Source organism: Rattus norvegicus, chromosome 17 (genome assembly GCF_036323735.1).
Source record: "Rattus norvegicus strain BN/NHsdMcwi chromosome 17, GRCr8, whole genome shotgun sequence".
NCBI classification, from domain to species: Eukaryota; Metazoa; Chordata; class Mammalia; order Rodentia; family Muridae; genus Rattus; species Rattus norvegicus.
Window position 1 is genome coordinate 87929902 of NC_086035.1, and position 23080 is coordinate 87952981.

Sequence of the window (23080 nt, forward strand, 5' to 3'; positions counted from 1 at the left end):
TGTAATAAACTCTGTGGCTCCTACATTATTAGGGAAGAAATGCTTTAAAAAGGGAAACTGTGATATTCATTTGAGTCTTAGAGATTATTCCTTAATAAAGATTATTATTACTAAATAAATAAAATTATACTAATCTTTCAATATTTTTTTTTAACCAAAACATCTGTCTTCTGCCCCTTTAAGCTTACTGCTAAAACTAGTAAAAGCTGAGAGTAACTAATTGGACTGTTTCTTTCCCTTCCTTCCTTCATCAGTGTCTGATGGAGATGTTGTAATGAGCAAAGTAATGAGAAGTGGGGTACACAAGAAAAATTGTTCTCAGGACACACATTGAGCTTTGGAGATTAAGACGAGGAAATAAGCCAGAGATGAAAATATTCTCTGTTTTTTGCCTGAGGGAGTCTGCACTTGGAGATCTGTACACAGAGGTTTCCAGGCAAAGAGAGGCTAACAGTGTAAGGGGATTTGTGCCCTTGCTTTTAGGGAGATGGTTTACACCCAAACTCTCTCTCTCTCTCTCTCTCTCTCTCTCTCTCTCTCTCTCTGTGTGTGTGTGTGTGTGTGTGTGTGTGTGTGTGTTGCACATGTGCCTGTAGAGGTCAGGGGACAATTGGTAGGAGTTGGTTTACTTCTACTGTGTGTGTGCTGGGCCTTGAACTCATGTCCTTAGCCTTGGGGACAAGGGCTTCCCCCCCACTGAGCCTTTTCTGCCTTTTCTAGAGAGTCTTGAGAACTGGGGGTGATGGTGCACCCCTTTCGTCCCAGAACTTGGGAGGCTGAGGCAGGAGGAACTTTATGAGTTCAAGACCAGCCTGGTCAACATAGCAGGCTCCAGGCCAGTCAGGGCTACATAGTGAGACCCTGTCTCAAAAACAAAACAAAGACGGAGAAACAAGCAAAAGGCTGTGAAGGGCTGCGTTCATGATTCGTTCAGCTGCTCAGTGGTCCTTACCTTCCTGCTCACCTTTAAAAAAAACAATGAAAATCCCTGTACATGATGTGAACCGGAAGCAGTGACCTTCTTCCCCCTAGTTGATTTGTTCTAAGAGACTCTAACTATTGACTCGGAGAGGCCAGCTTGGAAGCCATCTACCTAGGTCAAAATCATCCACACATCCCCACGGTCCTTTCCGTGCTGTGTGTGCTTTGGATGGAGTCCTTTCAGGGAACACAGAGTTGAGCATTCACTTTGTAGATCCCCAACCATTACCTCCCATAATCTTCCCCTTGCCTGGGCTATGAGAATGGAGAAGTAGAGCTTTCTAGAGGTTCACGGGTGCCAGCAATCTTCTGAGGGTTATATCATTATCTTTCTTCTTGGTGCTGAACGACAAGTGTCAGAAGCATCTTCAGATGATAACTATTTTAAAAATCCCATTAGTAGGCTGAAACTATAATGAAAAGTATACAAATGGTCAGAATTCCTGGGGTTAACTCTGCGGTAACTACAGACACAGGGCCAGCCTACTTACCTGCAAACAGTGATGGGCCTCAACAAGCTTTCTCGTTTGTAACAAACTCAATGACAGAAAGAAGCAAAAGACATTTGTTATAGCATCTAAAATACATTTTTTTCAAATTTCTTTTGATTGTAGAGTGGTTTTTTTTCCCTCATTCTTGCTTAAAAAGAAAAATAAAACAAATCAGAAATTCTGTTAAGTTACATTAATTGGTTAGCAACTGCCACAAGCCCTCTCGGTATTCTACAAATGCCTGGGAGATCATTAATTGTGTGCTGCACTTTTGTTCTTCATCTTGCAGAACAAGGGAAAAGCAATCTTCATGTGACATCTCAGGAAGATGCAGCATGCCGCAGGCCCAAGGAGCGCCTTTCTAATGGAAACACAAGGGCTCAGGTTTCCAAGCCCGCCCGAAATATCCCAAGGAGACACACTCTAGGTGGGCCCCGAAGTTCCAAAGAGATCCTGGGAATGCAAACGTCTGAGATGGATAGGAAGAGAGAGGCGTTCCTGGAGCATCTGAAGCAGAAGTACCCCCACCATGCCACGGCAATCATGGGCCACCAGGAGAGGCTGAGGGACCAGGTAGGCGCGAGCAGACTGTCGGTTCCCCTGGTCTTGCTCATTCAAAAAATATTTTTAAAATTTTTATTTATTCATTCATGCCAGTGTACATGCGAGTTTCTGTGTGAATATATGTAGCACATATGTATGCGTGCATGCAAACCTGGGCGTGTGTACAGATGCCCAAAAGGGGCGTCAGTTGTCCTTGTCTACCATTCTTCTGCTCTTATTCGAGGACCAGTCTTTCCCTGAACCTGGAGCTTGTGTTTTCTCAGCTAGACTGGCAGGCAGCAAGGCCCAATGATGTGGTGTTCTGTGACCCTCCCAGACTTGAGGTTCCAGGCGAGCGCAAGGCTCTGAGCCCTCTCTCCAGGCCACGCCCACTCGGTCTTCTTTGTTGTTGCAAAGTTAGACCCAGAGCCTTGCTTATACTAGGAAAACATCCCCACGTTGCTCATTCATCGTTTGTTTGTTTGTTTGTTTGTTTGTTGTTGTTATGATTTGTTCATGTCAAGTGGTGGCGGCGGCGCTCGCCTTTTGAAGGCACTGTGGCCAACTCGAATGCCGAGAGCATGGCGCTGACAGGTCTTGCCCTTCTCCCTTATTTCCCCTTCCTTGTTGAATACTTACTCTAGGGAACTTGGCATTCATTAATTCCTTCTCCCCAACTCGTAGAGGAAGAAAAGGGCTTGCAAACCCTTGGCTTGTGCTTACACTGATTGGCGAGCATCCGGGCCGAGGTGAAATCTGAACCCGGGCAGTCTAAACAACCTATTTCACTCAGGAAAGATACTTAATGAAGGGTCTAGCCCACTGGAGCGTGGCAAACGTGGCTCTGGCAGGCCTTGCCCTTCTCCCCCATTCTCTCTGCCTGGCTAAAGAAACTTAGATTACATTCCTGAAGCTAGCTCCCAAGGTCTGCTCTCTTATTTGGCCACTTCCTCCTCCTGAGGCTGACTACCAAGGTTCAGCTACCAAAGGACTGAAATCCAGCAATCAAAAATCCCCTTCGGCTCACCTAATTAACATGCCCAATTAAACACCTCATCCTAAGGCGGGGCTTTCCCTTTTACCTTATATAAACTGCCATTTGTCTAAGGGCCACATCCTTCTTGGTATCCAGAGGCAATCCTTTGTCACTGGGGATTAAAAACCCCCTCCCCCTCTCCTTGTTCACTTCCCTTTCTCCTCTATCTCTTGCTTTGTCTCTTATTTCCTGTCTTGTGTTCCTCTAGGGCAAATAAATGTCCTTTACGCTAAGAAGGTGGTGGGGAGGATCCTCTTGTGGCACTTTTCCTTTTTTAGTTTTAGTCCCAGCACTCAGGAGGCAGAGGCAAGCACATCTCTGAGTTCGAAGTCAGCCTGGTTTACAGAGTAAAGGAGTTCCAGGACATCCAGGATTACACAGAAAAACTCTATCTTGAACAACCCCCCACCCCAAAGATTTTATTTACTAGAGGAGGAGGAGGAGGAGAAGGAGGAAGAGGAGTAGGAAGGGGAAGAAGAGGAGGAGGAGGAGGAGTAATTGCTATTTTTTGTTTTGTCTGTTTGAGATAGGTTTCACTGTATAGTCCTGGAGGGCTTTGAACTCTCTATAGAAACCAGGCTGACCTCAAACTTACAGAATTCTGCCTACCTCTGCCTTTCAAGAGTGAGGACTGAGGGCCTGAGCCACTATGCTCAGTCTATTGTTATCATTTTTGTTTTTGTGCCTGGGGGTGTGGCAATCCTTCCAGCCATCACGGCACATTTTTAATGAGGGGAGATGACCTTGGGGTTTACAGTTCCCGATCTCCAGCTTAGCTACAGAAAAGGTTTAATGTGAGAGCAGGGCAGTACTGCCCTCCTAACCAGGGTCTTAACCAGCAGAGCAAGAGAACAGGGGGCCTGACCCAAGAGGAAGGCAGCTCTCCGAAGATACGCTTTCGTTATAATCACAAATGCATCAAGTGAATACAAAGAATATTGTCTTCTGACCGGGACGTGGTGCAACTGAGATTCTTCCTGGGAGCACTCAAGTGCTTGGCACAGTGAATGAATGAATGAATGAATGAATGAATGAATGAATGAATGAATGAACGACTGAAGGAATGAATGAATGAATGAATGAACAAATGAATGCAAACATCCGCAAGTACATTTGAAGGTGAAATAAAGCATCTAAAAATAGACTGCCTCTTTTCTTCAAGCTGACACAGGCCCTTTGGTGCTATTCTTTTTTACTTCTTTCTTACAAATCTCAGATCCTTTCTTTTGGATCCTCTGCTTTCTGCTGTCTTGAGCCACCTGCTTTCTCCTGTTATCTCGACAGCCACGCCGATAGCACCCTACTGTGGCACGGGGTGTTTTTGTTCCTTGGCTGTGTGCAATTCCTCTTTAGCAGTCTGAGAGGGTTCAGGGTCACAGGAGATGTAAGGCTTCCTCGGTGGCTCTCAATGGCCTGTTATCAGATTGACCTTTGAGGTTGGAGACTGTCTTGGAGGAAGCGGAGAGCTTTCAGCCATTGTGCTAAGTGGGTAGGTGAGGGGAGCGCCTACCGCAAGCAGACTGGAGGTACTGAGACAGGCTCGATGTTTACAGTCTGCAACCCTGCCAATCCATTCCCAGTGCGCTGTTTAAGTCTCTCAGACTTTGATTCGCCATAGAAACGGGGTCGGCATCAACTGTTTCAGTCCACAGTTAATCTTCAGTTTCTCCCTTAAGTGGAAGAATGTTCTCTAAGAATTCTACCAGAATGCCTAAGGTTGTGAAATGTGATTTGTTTGGCCTTTTTTCCACATTTGTTTTCTTTTCCCTTCACACTGCAAACAAAGACAGGCTGTGAACTTTAGAAGGGAGATGGGAAGGCTCACTGGTGTGAGGATAGGTGATGGCCCGCATCTGTGTCATTAAGGAAGACTCCCTTTTCTTCGAAGCAGGCTTCGGAGCATCGAGATGCATTTGAACAATGGAATATGGGCTTTCTTCTCTATGTGTCTCTGTTTTAGGAAATACCATATCCGATAAAAAGCTACTTGTGTGGAAGTAACAAACTCAGTTACAGTTACACACTAAGGGTAAGTTGGGATTTGAACCAACGGAAGTGTGAACTCAGAATCCTGGTTCACTCCACTATCCCAAGGCATAAAGGTCATGGCCTGTAAGGTTGGGGTTTTAGAGTTGCTTGTTTCTTACACAGGGTCTCACTTTGCAGCCCTGGCCAGCCTGGACCCCCTTCTGTAACTAGGCTGTCTTGAATTCACAAGAATCCACCCATCTCCCAAGCCATCATGCCAGGCCCGGGACTTGTAAGTTTAAAGTTAATGCTTGTCACGCACAAGGGACCACCAGAATTGACTGGGATGGAAAGAAGGGTAGAAAAGATAAATGTCTGTTTTGAGTGGGAAGGGAGATGATTGGTTAGTGGCCTCAGATACTGATCTCCAAAGGGAGATGATTGGTTAGTGGCCTCAGATACAGATCTCTGCGCCCAAATAGCACCTGAGCTGGAATTTTGAGGTGGCTTAGCTGCTGTTCTCTCCTGAGGCTGACAGATGCCACGTTCCCTCTCTTCCTCTTTGCATTTTCTGTTGATGGTCTAAAACGGGGGGGGGTGGGGGGGTGGGAGAGGGTGAGGGTAGGAAGCGGGGGTTGGGGTGGTTTAAAAGGACACATCTGTGTGCACCCAGCTATTGCCCAAGTTCTTCGAGTCTATCCCAGCCAGCACAGTAAACACCAGAGAAACCTTGATGGCACTTCAGACAGACCTACAGACAGCACCTCGTCTGTCTGCATTCCTTGTCTCCCACCCCCACCCTTTGTTCTTCTACATTGTGACTGTGGGTTTTGTTTTCCTTTGGAGAAAGCCAAAGGACACCATCTGATGCACATCTCCAGACCCGGAGACACTAAATACCAGCTATTCCTTTGTGGGCTGTGTTCCCGGCTGTCTCCCCAGCATGGTTGACAGGAGTAGACAAGCACGTTAAAAATGATGCACGTGGCATTGCCCATGATAGCTTGGTAGTGGGGGCGTCTAGGACTCTTCTAATTCTTTGCTACCAAACCCATGAGAAGAAGAGCATGCCCCTGCAGCAGAATCTTAGTTTAAGTACGGGAATACTCCTGCTAGAGAAACTTTTAAAATTTAGTATTTCGTGTGTGTGTGTGTGTGTGTGTGTGTGTGTGTGTGTGTGTGGAGGTGAGAGAGTCAGTCTGTGGAGTCAGTCATTTCCTTCTACCTCTTTAAGGGTTCCTGCTATAGAATTTAGGTTGTCAGACTTGCATGGCAAATGCCTTTACACGATGAGTCATGTCCCTGGCTGTGTATTTGAGTTTTTAAAACTGTGAAGGCATTTTCTTGACTCTCAATTACTGAAAAGCTGAGAGATCACCTCAGTGTCCCCTAGAGATTTTGCGAACACTTCAGTACGGCTGTGTTCGTTACTGCCTCCCTCCCTCCCTCCCTCTGCCTCTCGGCCTTTTCCGCTATTTATTTATGGACTTATTTGTATGCGTGTATACATGCGAGGACGTGTGAGCACATGTGTGGGGGGACCAGGGAAGCTTGGAGGAACCAGTTCTCACCTCCACCTTGTTGAGGCAAGCATCTGAGGAATTCCCCGAGCTGTCTGGAGAACTGTGACTGTGGATGCTCAAGGCTTTTTACATGGGCCTCAGAAGTTACTTGCACTTTGACCCCCTGAGCCATCTCTAGGTCCCTTGGGCTTTTTAAATTATGCAGGGCCATCAGACTGGGAGTCCCATTGCCTGGCTGCTGGGGGCTGGGTACAGTTGGGTTGCAGACTTCTCTGTGCATTACTGTGGGATTGGGGCTGATGTCTTCTTGCCTTGCTCAGTTGAAGCTCTGTGAGATTTGTATCACGGAACCCATCAGGGCCGCTTCCACGGCAATTCTAGCATTGCTCTATTCTGCTTTGTGGCCACCTGCGTATTTTGAGGACTTGGAATCCTGGTTCCTTTCCGGCACAAAGATTTGAGTGTCTGAGGAGGATTATTTTTCCTTTGTCAGTAAACAATTTTGGTGTATTTCTAAAACATATTTTTAAATTCTCCCTGCTTCTCTTGCTTTTACCTCCCAAAACCTGGGGTTACATCCCTATGTCACAACAGTGGGCTGAGACTTAGATTTTCCCTGCATTAAAAAAATCAATTCAGTGGCCTAAGAGACAGCTCAGCAGGTAAAAGCACTGGCTGCTCTTGCACAGGACCTGAGTTCGATTCCCAGAACCCACACAGCAGCCCACAACCCTTTTCTGGCCTCTGAGTACCAGACACGCACATGGTATACATCCAGATGTGCAGGTAAATGCTTATACACATGTAACAAAAAAAAGAATCAATTCAGATTTCATGAGTTAAGTGCTCATGTATGTAGGTATTTAGCACTATGGCCAAGACTCCACAAGAATTAATGAATGAGAGGTAGTGCTGTGTTCAAGACAGTGGAGAAATAGGCATTCACGGACAAAGATTGACCGGGTATACTTACAGGCTGAGCACCAGGGAAGCTGGAGGGGAGGGGTGGGTGGGTCTTGTCTTTGAGTCCTGTCTGGGCTACAAAATAAAAAAATAAAAACAAGCAAGACTGAAGAACAAATGAGCACAAGCTGCCTGGAAACAGGAGTTCAGGGCCTGGGTTCCGAGTTCTCTATTCCTTTAACTGACTTAAGTTCCAGGAAGGTCTGCACCAATTTCATCTTGCAAAGTTAAAGACAAAACCAGAAACGTGTTAGCTGTCTTTGATTCAGAGGAGCGAGGGTCTTTTGTTTGTTCAAAAGATTTCACTCTAACTTTTGTATCTGGATGCGGGCGTGCACGTGAGTGCAGGCGTCCTTGGAAGCCAGGGTCATCTGATCCCCCGGAGCCGGAATGACAGGCAGTTGTGAACTCCCTGTGAATGCTGGGAACTGAACTTCAGTCCTCTGCTAGAGCCCTGTGCTTTAAACCCTCCAGCCATCTCTCTCTCTCACCCCAGAAGGGTAGCTTTTCAGAAGCAAGCTCTGTTTAAAGTTGATAAATTTCAGGCAGTTTGATGCTCGTTCTCTCAAAATTCACAGAAAATAGTGACGGTGTTGATGATAGGGGAAAAACACCTTCATGGTCACAGGGAAACGACCAGGGTGAGTGAAACAGCACTGTGGAAATGGGTGGGACTGGGAAAGATGAGCAAAAGGAGAAATAGGTCGCCATTGTTAAGAACCATGGCTGTTGTGACCTCACCCAGAAGTAGAGAAAGCATTCCCTATGGAATAGTAGCACAGCAAATGTCTCTAGACCACACTTCTGGTGACTTAAGGAACTTTACGGTGAGCCTCAGAACCATAAACTGTTGAGTGAGGTAACTCATGTTGGAGCAAAAAACAAGGACCATTTTTTGTTGTTGTTGTTTGTTTTTCTTTTGTTAGTTTGTTCTTTGTTTTGAGCAGAGAACATTTCAAGTCAACCAGGCGACTAGAGGGTATAGACTCTGTCTGCCGATACTCCCATTCTAAATACTATGTTTTTAGTAGCCAGGTTCTAAGACTACAAATCCTGATAGGAGAAAGATACCTAAAAACTCATGTATTAGTTCAGACCATGCCTGTATAACAAACAGACCTTGTAGTTCATCTGTGGTGGATTGTGGTTCAGCACAAAAGTGTAAGGGGAGGGTCCGTCACTAAGGTCTTATTCTCCAATTGGTTCTTGACTTGTCAATAAAGAAGGCCGGGAGCCAATTGCTGGGTGGAAGGTAGAGGTGGGACTTCTGGGTCCTAAGAGGAAAAGGAGACACTGGGAAAGAGAGAGGGGCTCTTTGCCATGCCTTGGAGGAAAGTGAATACTGCAATCATGTGGATTACTGATACAAGCCACTAAGTTTAGAACAGGAGGAAAAGCAAAGTCAATAAATTGGTAAGGCAGGAAGTATCAATTGTGCCTAGCAGGGAAATTCTAAATTAATAAAGCTGTCTGAGTCTCTATTATCTGCACATTCTAGGGTCTTGGGAGTGGGCTGGTAATACAACCCCTCATGGAGCAAAGGCAGCTTAGAAAGAGAAGCCCGCTCAGTGCTGGCAGAGGCTAGGAGTTGAGCCTGGAGGGGCTGGTAGGGGAGCAGCTCACAGGTAAGGTGGTAACACATTTCTTTTAAAACTACACGAAGCACAAAAGTCTTTGTTTTTCACACGTATAAAGTATGTTGGTGGTTGAGCAAGTTTCCAGAGAAGCCATTCTTACATAGTGGCTTTGTAATTCTGTCTCCTTCTGTCTTGTGGAGATGCTGTCTCACTCCAAGCTCTGCCAGTGTTAGTTAAGTATTGAGTTTCAATAGTAATCATGAGCGTTAGGAGAGCATTCCTGATGTCAGTGCCACGCCAACAAATAGAAGGTCATACATCGTCACAGGTTCTATGTGTAATGAATGGTGAGTTTGCCTATCATGAAAGACTAGTGGTTGTTTGCACCAAGAATACGATGGTGTTAAAAGAATCGGTGTGAAAACATTTCTCAGAGAAACTATAAACAAACTTGAACATGTCTAAAGTTAATGAGCGTGGATTTAATGACGATGCCCATCTGCATTCAGACAGAATAAAAGACAATAGTAAAAACACAAATGGAAGGACAGCCAAACACTTAAGAGAAATGATGCTACCAAATTACCAAATGAAGGAGTTAGTTCACAAAGCAGCCCAAAGAGGGATGGCGTTTTCAAATGTAACATAAAGATTGTCCATGTAGGGCTGGAGAGATGGCTCAATGGTAAGAGCACTGACTACTCTTCCAGAGGTCCTGGGTTCAAATCCCAGCAACCACATGTGTTCTGGGATCAGAAGCCCTCTTCTGGTGTGTCTGATGACAGCAACAGTGTACTCATATAAATAAATAAACAAATAAATCTTTAAAAAATGATTGTCCCTATAGCAGTTGCCTAGCCTGTGTGAGGCACCACGTCAAGCCCCAGGATCACACCCACAGCTGCTACAAAGACTGGAGTAAGAATTCAGTGATTGAAAAACCCTGGGCACTGGTAGGGTATTTTAGTTGGTAAAGTGCTCGAGGATCTGAATGTAGATACCCTGGGACTCATGTAAAAAGCTAGGCACATTCTCACAGGTCTGTAATCCCAGGAGATAGAAGGATCTTTATGGCTTGGTGCCTAGCCAGCCTACACCTCCAGGTTCCTGAGAGTCCGTGACTCAAAATGTCAAGTGAAGAGGCTGGCATCTGATATCAACCTCTGATCTTCCGTGAAGGTAGCCTGTAGTAGGAGTGAGGAAGAAGAGAAGAAAATGGAGGAGGAGGAGGAAGAGTAAGAGGAGGAAGAGGAGGAGGAAGAGGAAAAGAGGAGGAAGAGGAAGAGGAGGAAGAGGAGTAGGAGGAAGAGGAGGAGGAGGAAGAGGAAGAGGAGGAAGAAGAAGAGGAGGAAGAGGAGGAGGAGGAGGAAGAGGAGGAAGAGGAGGAGGAGCAAATAAAAAGGCTAAACACTCAGAAGTTGCAATTTTGCTAAAAAAAATTTCCATTTGCTGTTGACTGAAGTGATACAGAAAGAGAAGAGGAATTCTAAATAGGCATCGCTTTCCGCATGTAGCTTTTGATCCACACTTAATTGGTTGCCACCATCCTCAGCATTAACTTTTCTTTGAGTTGGTGTTGTAGGAAAGCAAGAGAGAGAGTCTTGAGAACAGTAAAATCCAACTGTTGAAGAGTTTGGTGCAGTAGCTGGGGAGTAAGGGGAAGCCAGAAGCAAAGTATAGCTAGACCAAGGCAGGAAGTTGTCCTCAGCAGAGCCCAGAGAGAACTGCCACCAAAGGAGATGGAGAATCCTGGGTTTGGGGCTTTTGAAAAGACCAACATGATTCAGTATGGAGCAGAGGTGCACACGGATTCGCAGACAATAGGTTGCCTTCCTGTCTGGTGCTGGTCAGGCTGCTTCTTGGCTTGCTTGCTCATCTGTCCATCTGTCTTGAAGTCATTCATTCAGGTGGTTTATTATGGACAGACACACTCCGCATGGATTTGGCATTGTACACGAAGGACAGATGCCAGAATCGGCCTCCCAAGACAAGTTTCTTCAGTGGGAGATGTGTGAACTTTGGGGTCTGAAGGGAGTTTACAGGTGTTCAGATACTTGGCTTCATGACTGTAGTGAGTCAACCATTTCCTTGAGGCCTTTTCTTAATCACAGATGAAGGAGAATAGTGCTGTGGTGGGAAGAGCAGGATGGGGGCAGTCATCCCCAGTGCAGGAGACGCTGACTGCATGTCCCAACCTTGCTTGGTAAGGAGGGCTAGCAACAGGCTGCTAACCATCCAGCCCAGCACCCAGGCTGTTGACAGCTATTTCAGGAGAGGGAAGAAAGTTTCAAATTTGGGGGGGGGGGAATTCCTGGCTATCAAAATTAAATGACTGGTATGATCTTTGACTATGCTAATACTCGGAGTGAATGAATCTTGGGTAGTGTCTTAGTCAGTGTTCTATCACTGTGAAAAGACACCTTGATCACGGCAACTCTTAAAAAGGAAAGCATTCCATTGGGGCTGGCTTACAGTTTCAGAGGTTTAGTCCGTTATCATCATAGCAGGGAGAATGGCGGCATCCAGGCAGACTGGTGCTGGAAGAAGTAGATAAGAGTTCTATATCAGAATCCCCAGGCGGCAGGAAGAGAGTGACCTTGGGTCTGGCTTGGCTTTTGAAACCCACAAAGCCTGCCTCCAATATCACTTCCTCCAACAAGGCCACACCTCCTAATCCTTTCAAATAATTGCCACTCCCTAGTGACCAGCATTCAAACCTATAAACCTATTAGGACCATTCTTACTCAAAACCCCCATTCAGTATTGGGGCTGGGATATTTATCAGCAATACCGTGCTTGCCTAATCTGAATGAGGTTTAATATCTAGTAACGTGAAAAAGAAAAAAAAATAAGAAAGAAGCCGGAAGAGAAGACAAAAGAAATACTCACTTTTTGCAAAACCAGTTTGACCCGCACGCTTAACATTGGGGTCTTGTGTATTATATTTGGAAATGATGCCATGCCCCTCACAAGCTTGCAGGAGATCATTGCACAGAGGGAACAGTTAGGAGGGAAGAATTTCACACTGGGGAATCAGAATTTGAATGCAGTCTCAAAGGAATGAAGGAGTCCTGTTTTCCTGGTTGACCTCTGCATCCCAAGGCCTCGCCTGTGTCTGGGACCCTGATTGGATGGCATTTTCCAGAATGAAAGGGCTAGAGAGATGATGTTGAGACAAGAATGGAGGTGGCTTCCTTGTGGCCAGCCTAAGAAAGGCAGAAGAGGACTTTGAAGAAGAACGTCAGTGGATTCAAGGAGAGGGAAGCTGTGTTGTTGCTAACTAAGCTTTGAATGCCAGCAGAAAGTATGGATTCACAGACCTGGACCATGGCGTGGGATTAGAGTAAAGGCAAAGTTTAAAAATTAGCTTTCAGTGCCATGTGAGAAGGATGATGAAATTGGCTTGGTAACAGCCTCAGTGTTTAGACAGACAGACAGTGATAAGGCCCAGGGTGGCAGCTACATTCTGGAATGTAACCAGAAGTGTGTAGTGACACGCAGATATTAGGGAGGAGAAGGAGAACAGTGACCGGTTGGAGGAGGACAAAGGGCTGTCCAAGCCCTGGTTTCAGAACCTGGGAATGGTGGCACATACCTTTAATCCCAACACTTGGGAGGCCAAGGCAGGCATGAGGCCAGCCTTGTCTACATAGTTCCAGGACAGCCAGGGCTACATAGAGACCCTGTCTCAACCACCCCTTTCCCCCTAAAAATAAAAGACCCGTATTCAGGTCTCATTCTATTATTCAGCCTGTTCCACACCCTTCAGAATGTCACCAAGTGGTCTGTATTATCTGTCCCTGATGCTTGGGAACATTTAGAGATTAGAGAACTGAGAAATGGCTGAGTTGGTGATGTGCCTGCTGCACAAGCATGGGGACCTAAGTTTGGATCCCCTGCACCCACAAGAGGGCTAGGGGTATTGAGGATACCCAACATCAACCTCTGGCCTTCTCATGTGCCTTCACATGTATACATATACACAGGTGCCTTCACATGTATACATACATACACACATGCGCAAGTGCACACACCCAACATGTACACACAAACATACTCACAGACATTATACACAACAGTCAGTACGCACACAAAATGAAAGATTAAGAAAAAGCAATAATAATGAGAGGACAGGGCTGATATCAGTGTCAACTTGTGGGTCTGTTGATGCGGACGGGTTGGGTGGGGAAGCAGCAGGTCCGGAGCCTGCCTGTGTTAGAACAGTGTTTAGAGGCACCGTTCTGTAGACTCTCAGACCTGCTCTCCAAGCACAGCCTCACTTGGCATTCTCATCTCACTTATCTTTGGCTTAGCAGCTCTGCTCTTTCTCTGTGCTTCGAGTTCCCTTATCTGTGGTTTCCCAGGGGTGCCCACCGGTCTGTCTTTGCATGAAGGTGAATCTGAGCGTTTCGTGTTCTAAGTCTATGGGTTGGAACTTTGAACTGAGGGATTGATTTTTTTGAGAGTGTGGGGCAAATACCAGCAGGCTTTGCCCTTCCAGTTCTTGCACCAGAGAGTTTTTTTTTTTTTTTTGCACAAATGGAATGTGCAATTACTTGGTTTCAGCATTTGTTGGCATTGATGGTGGTCAGTGATGCTGCTTAGCCAGCACCTCTAAGACCGGCTGCGCAAGAGTAGTGACTATAGAAAAGAGGGTGCGAGAGAAACCCACGGCCCCAGTGTACTGGAGAGCGGTGAGATTTTCCCATATTTCGTATCCACCTTTTTTCCCTCCTACTCTGTTTCCTTGTTCCCTCCTTTCTCGCTTTCAGTTAAACCAGAACAGTCACCTGTGCAAAAGCATGCTAAATCTAAAAAGCATGAGAAGTATGTTCAAAGACTGGCATGCACTCTGCTCACTGCCGTGGTCATTCTCCCGCTACTCCATGAGGCATCCATATGTTCCTTCCAGTCGATGCCAGTGCTTTCAAGTCATCTGAGCCAGAACAGAGCAAACGTCCTCATGCTTTTTCTCAGGTGTATTACTATTACTATTACTATTTAGAATCAGTTTACGTTTTTCTTTTCAGCTAATCTCTCTCATTGTTTGAGCTTCTATTTTAAGCACTATTCTTTCCTAGTTTTTAAAACCTGTCTTTTATACTTTCTTTCTTTTTTAAGATTTATTTATTCTATATAAGTACACTGTAGCTGTCTTCAGACACACCAGAAGAGGGCATCAGATCTCATTACAGATGGTTGTGAGCCACCATGTGGTTGCTGGGATTTGAACCCAGGACCTCTAGAAGAGCAGTCAGTGATCTTAACCACTGAGCCATCTCTCCTGCCCCCTATAATTCCTTTAAATGAGTTTTACTTTTAAAAAATTCTAATTTTATGTGTATGAGTGTTTTGCCTGTGTGTATGTCTTTGGACCATGTGTTTGCCTGGTGCCCGTGGATATCAGAAGAGGGTGTTGCAGCCCCCAAAACTGGAATTAAAGGCAGTTGTGAACCAATATATGGGTACCCAGAACTGAACTCAGATTTTCTGCAAGAGTAACAAATGCTTTCAACACCCGAGGATCTCCAAGTTTAATTTTTAATAGTACTTTCATTTGCGTATTTGTTTGTATTTTAATTTTATGTGTATATGCACATGCACCATGGTATACAAGTCAGTTTCAGTTTCCCCTTCTGCCATGTGTGTTCTGTAGATCAAACTCTGGATAGGTGGTCTGTTTTGGCATCAGGTGCCTGTTTCTACTGAGCCATCTCACCATCCCAAAATGAGTTCAAACTCAACGTTTCTCTATGTAGCCTTGGCTTGCTTGGGACTTGCTTTGAAGACCAGGCAGACTTCAAACTTGAGCCGTTCTACGGGTCTGCCACTGAGTGATATGAGTGTGGGCATGCCCCACCATGCCCAGAGTCAGTCTGGATTTTGATAGGAGAGTTCGTTTGTTGACATCAACCATAACTATTATTACTCTCCATTTTAATTTGATCGCAAATCTGTCTGTTCATCTCTGATTTGATATGGCTTCTGCTAAGCAAAGCTCAATGGGCACTTGAGTTCGGGTCCTGACAAGCTGTGTTTGAAATGGCAAGAGGTGAAATGACTTAGCCACTTAGAGGCCAATGAGAACTGGACTCTGTGCCAGGAACCTATAGTGCACACACGCAGCCTGGGGTTATGAGATACATCAGTCAGGGTTCTACAGGGCCAGAGAAGTCATAGCAAAACGCCCTTTCTGTAGGAGAGCTCAGCCTGTGCTCTTTAAATCTGCCACTGATTGAGTTAGAGAGGGTGCTTGGCTTTACTTGCACCCTAATGACTGATATGAGTCACATCTGAGACATTCCTTTACAGCGAAATCTTGACTGGGGTTTGAGGAATACCTGGGCACCGCAGCATAGCCAAGGGGCTACACAAAATGAACTGGCCACCTAGCGCCATTAAGCAGTGGTAAAATAAGAATGGGTGAGTCCTAAGAGAAATCTACAGCATCCAGTAACAGTCAGAGGATCAAGGCCTGGGGGTTTTGGGGAGAGGGGTAATGAAGGATTTCCAGGGTTGGGCGCCACCATTTCCCTCAAAACTTCAAACACTGTTCTTCTTTTGGTAACACCAAAGTATGATTTCCACTTACAAAATATATCCCACCCCCACCCCCTTTGGAAGCAGGTTGCAGAAATTTCTAGAGATTGGTGTTTTCTTAGCCTTATCTTCATCCCTGGGATCTGTTGGCAAGTTATAAGAACTCCACTTGACCCGACTTCCTTTATCCAGGACAGACATATCCCACTGGGAGTGGTTTTGTTAAGCTATGTGTAATGCTGCCTTTGGTTAAGCACAGGTATTCTGGGGTCAAACCTTGGGTCCACGCAGGTTTATATTGAGACTCCAACACCTTATTCCTGTGGGAGACCCACCCAACCTAATCACTTTAAGTGTACCTATAGGGAAGATGGGAATGATGGTCTTTCTTGCCTCACACTATGGCTGTGAAGCTCAAAGGATTGATTGTTTTTCAACATGGAACAAGTTCACGGAAGGTACTGTTTGCTATCTACGTGACAGATTCTAAGTCACTTCTTTTACCAGATACATGTGTTCCCTTCCTCTTTCAGAGGCTTTATTTCTGAGTGGGCATTTCCCTACTCTGTTACAACATAGATTTGTTGAAACAGATTCAAGAGTCTTATTTGCTCTCTTGAGTCAATTGTAGATGCAAGAGATGTCGTTAAATTTAGAAACGAGCCAGAATATTACATTAGTTATTTTTCTCCTCATTACCCCTGAATACCTGGTATAAGAACCCACTGAAGGGAGGAAAGATTTACTTTGGCTCATGGTTTGAAGCACTGTTCATAGAGCTGGGGAAGATACGCATGCTGGAGCAGCTATGGCAGCAGACCAAGGAAGGAAGAGGGGGAAGGAATATGGAGGGAGGCTGAAGCAGAGCCGTTAGCACCCTGCCCCAGTCCCCAGCAATTACAAATGTCCCCCAGCCACTCCCTACCTCCTGAAGATGCCAAGGCCTCTCAAAACAGCACCACCTACTGGAAAGTCTCTGTTCAAACAAACAAGCCTGTAGGAGACATTTTACATACAAACTATTACACTGTTTTGAATGCCTGAACTTGGTTACTAGTTTAGTAAGATCATACTATTCTTAAAGTATTGGCAGCTCTGTGTTTCCCTCATTTGGGGACTGTAAGAGAAGTCCTTACTGGCTGAGAAGCCTTGAATCAAGTCTTGGCGTCTGTGCCAGCCCTCATGTGTTGTCCTGATGGCTAAGATTGCTGGGGCATGAAACTAGCCCACACTATATCAGCCAGGGTTCCCACATCCCATAATGATGTCATCCCCAGCATTTACCTCTGCTTGCCTGCCTGTGAATGGGTTAATCCCGGCTTTTGCCTCCAACCGATTTTTGTAATTATCCTCATGTGCCTTTCACATGCTGATTTTTTTTGAATCTCTTTTCCAAGATTGACTCGGGTAAGCAAAAGCTGAGATACTGTCATTTCCTAAATAAGCCAACGGGAAGATTTGGCCCATTATAACCACTCTGCCTGCTGAATCTATGTGCACAGGCTCCTCTCTAATGGAACGTTGAGGAATAACTGTAATTGAATAGTGCTTCCACTCCATCTGCAGATTCTGCCAAATAAAACCCAGATTCGGTTCTATCTTGTTTTTGTTTGTCTCACATTGTGTTTGTGCCCCCATCGGATGAAGCATACGCCCGGGCTTCATCTGGATGTATTTCCAACTCACAGAGGCAGTAATTGAATCTCTGACTATAGCCTTGCCTCCCAGGAGGATTCCGACCCTGAGTATTCAACCCCGACTGGTTCCTGCTTCCCTTCGAAGGTAATGTCCCATCTGTTGACCGTGAACTGGGGCAACGCAGAACTCAACTGTCAGTGGATGGAATCCAAAGACCTTTCTGTTCCTTTTCAGAGGGAGCCACCCTGAGTTTTTGAAGCCAGTGCTTCCGAGGACAGTGTCAGCTCGATAGTGTAAATGTTAACATTGCTCTCTGGTCTCTGAGGGCAGGAGCTGCTGAACCTTGTGCAGTTTGCTGCAGGGTCCTGGAGAGTGAGAGCAGGTGGGTCCTGTGGCATCCAGCACCGTAGTATTGTTTCTGGGTCCCATTTAGTCTCACTGAAATCCTTTACGCTGTGGCGCCTGACAGCCAATTGACAATGGTCGGTGAACTCTGGTGGATTTGGAGCAGGTCCATGTGGACGTTTTGGTGTTAGGCATCAGCGGTTTTAAACCTGGAAAATATACGGTGTCTGTGCCACATTTGGAAGTAGAAAGAAGGAGTTGTGAGCTCAGTGTCATAACCAGGAAGGCTTCAGGTCAAATTCGGCAGAGATGTGTCCAAGAGAGATGGCTTAATGGTTGGGAATGTTTGCTGATGTTGCCTAGGTCCCGAGATCCCTTCCCAGCACCCACACGGTGGCTCATAGCTGTCTTTATCTCCCTTTTCAGAGGATTCGATGCTGCCTTCTGAACTGCAGGCAGTGGGGCACACGTAGAGACGGGCAAGCAAACAAAATGCCCATACATAAAACTAAAAGTAATTTAAAGCCTGTTAATCTGGGATAGTGAAAATTGTATACATGCAAAAAAGCATGAATGTCTTTTAGAGAGGGTTCCTCTAACTCCCCAAAATAGATGTTCAGTGTCTGTCCGGTTACTTCCATAAGCTTGGGAGACATGCACATGCATGCTAGGAAAGGGTTAAAAATGTCTGCACCTCCTCCCACCTCTACAGCCACAGGCCACAGGGAAATGCAGGCAGCTGCACATGCACACACTGACACTCACGCTCTCAGGTAAGGAACCTGTTTTGCAAGTTTTCCTGGTTAAAAGTAGGTAGGGGGTTGGTGGGGGAGAAGAGCAGGAAACCTTAGAAGTGCGGCTTGAAGATTTTTCAAAGTAACTTTACCCAGCAGAGGGGCACACATGTGCCACTGTGAGGTTTTTTCCCTTCCTCTTCCACTGATTAAGTGCATTGTTAGACAGGGAGGGGCAGATTAACGAATGCCTATAATTTTGATCATTGTTTTCTGCAAAACATCTCAGGCTTTGAAAACGAAGCCACCGTGCTTTTTTTTTTTTCCCCCGGCTCCCTTGCTGCCAACAACACAAATTACACCGCGGAGATCCCAAGCCCGGCTGAGAAGGTTTCATTAATGAACAATTTCGGATGATTGTTTAAGTCTTTGCTTGACAGGTAACGTTGGCATGCAGGCAGGTGGGGTTAAGGTTGCCATGGAGATTTATGATGTCATGCTTGAAAGAGCATGTCAAGGCAGCCAGTTTAACAAGTAGTTACTCAAAAAGTCCTATAGGCTACGGGGAAGCTTTATGCAAATGAGGAGAGTTTCACTGGGAAAAACTAAAAGAAAACAGCGGAGACATGGAGGGGATTTACCTGACAGCCGGGGGAAGGATGACCCCACAGACCATTAGATTCAGAAAGTTTCAGAAGATGAACTAGGATTTCTCCTCTCCCCTCTGCCTCACCTGTGGAGGGCTCGCTACAGGTAAATGCATGTTTTTTTTTTCTCTGTTTGTTTTTTAGTTCCAGTTATTGCCAAAAGGTTATTTGGAAACACTGCGGTCTGTTGTGAGCCTTGTTCACTTGGCAGGAAGAATGGAGCCCGTACGCATGGCTTTTTCACACGGAGTGTTCCAGCTTCTGGGCTGTTTTAAGGGCTTTCGGGTGGTTGTTCTTGAATGAACTGAGATTTTCGAATAGAGCCGAAAAACAAGTGGTGTATTATGTGTTATGCTGATTGTGCCCAGGAAGAACGCTGCAGGAACGATAGAGAGACGTGCTCACAGGATGACTGAACATCAAGATACTGTATACATTTGTTGACTGTTAACAGATGCCGTGTGTGTGTGTGTGTGTGTGTGTGTGTGTGTGTGTGTGTGTGTGCGCGTGCATCTGAACGTAAGACTCTGGTAATTCTGGATTTCCATTTTGTAAAGTGTGAAGAAATAAAATCTTTGGGACATCTCAGAAATAACCTGGGACTCGGATTTACAAACGGCACCCTTTTGTTTTCAAGGGTGCCTGCATGTTTTGTTTCGTTTTTTTCATAAACACGTTCTCTAGGACTAGAAAAAAAACCAACAACAACAATTAACCGTGCTGGAGTTACTAGTTTGTGAACTTTTTGTTTGTTTGTTTTTTTGGTTCTTTTTTTCGGAGCTGGGGACCGAACCCAGGGCCTTGCGCTTGCTAGGCAAGCGCTCTACCACTGAGCTAAATCCCCAACCCCTAGTTTGTGAACTTTTAAGAAACTAGCTGTGGGTAGCAGGATGGATGGAAAAAAGAAGAGGGAAATGCTCAAAAGCTTGCTTCTGGGCAGAAGTCTGGTCACCTGGTGGAGAGGCAGGTGTGTAGCCTCTGGTGGCTACAGACCCCTCGGGTGGTAGCCAAGAAGACTCATCTCCTGCTGTTAACTCTTCTATGAGCAGTTAAGTTCTCCCTCTTCATGGGGAGAACTCATTTGTCTCTTTCCATAAATACAAGGATTAAAGTCTGGCCTCAAATTACCTGGAACTGGGAAACTAGGGACTTTTGCGATGAAAACTACTTAGAAGCCCAGAGCTAGGCTTTACGACGTTTTGAATATGTAAGCACGGAGTCTGAAAGGCTGCAGTCTGAGGATGTAGATTAGTCCCGGAATTAACATTCGGTTAAATCGTTACCGGTTAGCTCAGGAGGTGACAAAGGAGACTGAGTTCTGTTTTCCTCACTGCCTGTGTGACTGGGGAGAATAAATTCATACCCTTGAGCCTTGGTTTTCATACACTGAGGGTGACAGTCACAGTGTGGTGGCTGAGGGTGACAGTCATGGTGCAGTGGATCAGCTCTAAGCGTTGATGCCTCCCATATGATGGGTTGTTTTTGCTTAGGAGGCACGAGGCAATTCAGTGATTTCAGAGTTGCTTTTCCCTTCTTCTTTTTTCTATCCTCTTCATGTTTTTACAACAGCCAAGTAAAGACTTGTAGAGTCCATGTCTTGGATTTTGTAGATGAGTGATCCATGACTCAGAAGATGAAGAAAAGCAGAGCAAATTAAACTTCTGCAGATTCAGTACTGTTTCTCATTTAATGAATATAGAGAAAACGATTTTATCGTTAAAATCACTCCCAAGCAGCAAAAAAGCTGCTTGTTTGTCAAAGGAACAAATATATGTGTATGTGTGTATAATGCATGCATACATATATAATACATTTATATATTACAGAATTAATAGTGCTCGTGCTACTGTGTTTATAGAGAGGTGGCTGAAATCGTACAATTGCACTTTTTACTGATAACCTGTTCCTCAGAGTTCAGGCTACTGTAAACACTCACGGTTTGAGATTGCACCCACCTCACACTTTTCTGTGCTCCTCACGGTGATTGTTGAAGTGGAAACCAAGTCTCCCCAAAACTGTGGGTTGGTTCCTCATGATGCAGGAGTTCTAGGTAGCAACTCTTCGCTTCCTTTTTATTCTGAACTTAGGCACCTCCTCCCTTCTCTCCATCGCAGATGTCTGAACTCATGACTGGTCTCCATTTCAGGATCCTCCGGCTATTGTCTCTTGGGTGCTGGAATTACAGGTTTGCACAACATCTGGCTCATGAGTAACAACAGTGTTTCTAGTCAGGGGAAACACTCTGATAGCTCTGGACTTTCCTAAACACTTAAAAGTTCCAGGTTTTCAGAGCTGCCTAGACTCCATGCTGCCTGGAAAGGCTCTTAGCATGGGTGGGCTCCCCTAGTTGATCCTAGACCCCCTTTGACATCTGTGCTGCTAAACTCTGAATGTGTTCACCGTTGATTAATGCCAGTGGTCATATGAATCCTGCTTTATGGCTGACTCCAGCCTCCAGTCCGATATGGGGAGCGGGGACTCTGGGGGGGCTGGTTATCTTATCTCCAGAGGAAAGATTTAAGTCCAAGCTTAAATCTTTATTTCATAATAGCGTCACGACAGAGATTTAACCCAGGGTAGAGAGTCTGCCTAGCTTGCAGTCCACCAGCAACAGAGACCCAGAGCTTCAGATACAGTTAGAATCACTGGTGAAGATTCCTTTTCTTTTTAAACTGGCTAACCACACAGTCACCTTGATCTCCATTACAAATAGTCATTGCCATCGGAACTATGCTGTATAAGTAACTAGTGATTGAGTCCTGTGGAGTTTGGAACACTGCGGTATTTGGTGAAGGTCAAAATCGGAAAGGGTTATGTGCAGGGTTTAAAGACTCTCGGTGCTTGGGTTCAAATCCTGCCTCCCTTACTTACCTGTAGCGGAAGTTTTCCCCTGGAGAGCATTCATAGATTGTTATATGCCAATCAGGAACGAGCGAATGGACTCTGTCTTAGGGATTCGACTCAGGCCGGTCCACACGCTAGGCAATCACTGTTCTACACACCCATGTCCCAACCTGAGCTCTAGAGATTTAAATGCCTCTTGATAAAGGAGTTAGTGGTCTTTCATATTGTATTATTGCTCTATGCCCTAGTGTGGGGAAAAAAAATGTTACAAGAAGTTTGTCTTAGCTGGCTGTGGAGGAGGGAGAAGAGAGTGTTCTGTGTGGGAGGACAAAGTATTTCTAGACACTAATGACAGTCCAGGACTTTTTTATGTTATTTACCAATGAACTTTATTAGAAGCGTACGTGTGTACGTGCATGTATGTGTGCATGTGTGTGCGTGTACACTCCCATGTATGCGTTTGTTGGCTGTTGGCTCTGGGCCTCATCTGTACTAGGCAAGCTGTCTACCACTGGATAGTACAAATAGTCCCAAGCACCCATGTTCTGAAGCCACTGGAGAGTAATTTCCTTCTTTCTTTCTCTTTTTTTTTTGGGAGGAGGGGGTAGAAAGAGTTTATTTCATCCTACAGCTTGTCCATCATCCAGTGAAGTCAGGGCAGGAATCTGGAGAGTAATTTCTAATTTGTTGTTTCTTAGTGTAGCTCTGGCTGTCCCGGAACTTACTCTGTAGACCAGGTGGGCCTCAAACTCCTTGAGATCCCCCTACCTCTGCCTACCCAGTGCCAGGCTTAGGGTCAGCTCTGTATCTCAGATAGATTCAAATTCATGATCTTCCTCTCTTAGGTGTTGGAATTAGATACCTAAACCAACGAGGAGCCTGACTTCTCAAAACCTCTTTATTTCAGAGACAGTCATCATCCATCACAAGAAAGCGCTGTCACGACAAGTGACATGGCCATGGCTTGTCCTCCTGGTAGGTGGCCACTGGCAGCAGAGTTGCAGTAGAGAGAGTAGAGAGATATACTCACCCTTGCATCATCAAACTGCGCTCACAGTTTCAACTGTTTACAGGATTGAGCCTTTCAGAGGAGACCAACGTCGGGACATAGTTTTATTGTACATAGTAAAGCATAAGGCCTATGGTTTGGGGAGCCATTTCATATTTTAATGTGAATTTCCCCCATAGATCTTTACAAAACCAATTGCCTTTTCATAAATCCCCCTACTTTCACCCTTAACCTGTAACTT

At 45.4% G+C, this 23080-nt stretch overlaps 1 protein-coding gene across 16 annotated transcripts in view; it reads left to right on the forward strand.

Moving 5' to 3' along the window:
• Nucleotides 1-23080, forward strand: part of Etl4 (enhancer trap locus 4) — a 463673-nt gene that overhangs the window by 180416 nt on the left and 260177 nt on the right. For all 16 annotated transcript variants that reach the window (XM_063276268.1, XM_008771907.4, XM_039096217.2 and 13 more), the window contains exon 2: nt 1762-2045. In XM_063276268.1, coding sequence (XP_063132338.1) covers nt 1762-2045 — 284 coding nt within the window. The remainder of the gene's footprint in view (nt 1-1761; nt 2046-23080) is intronic.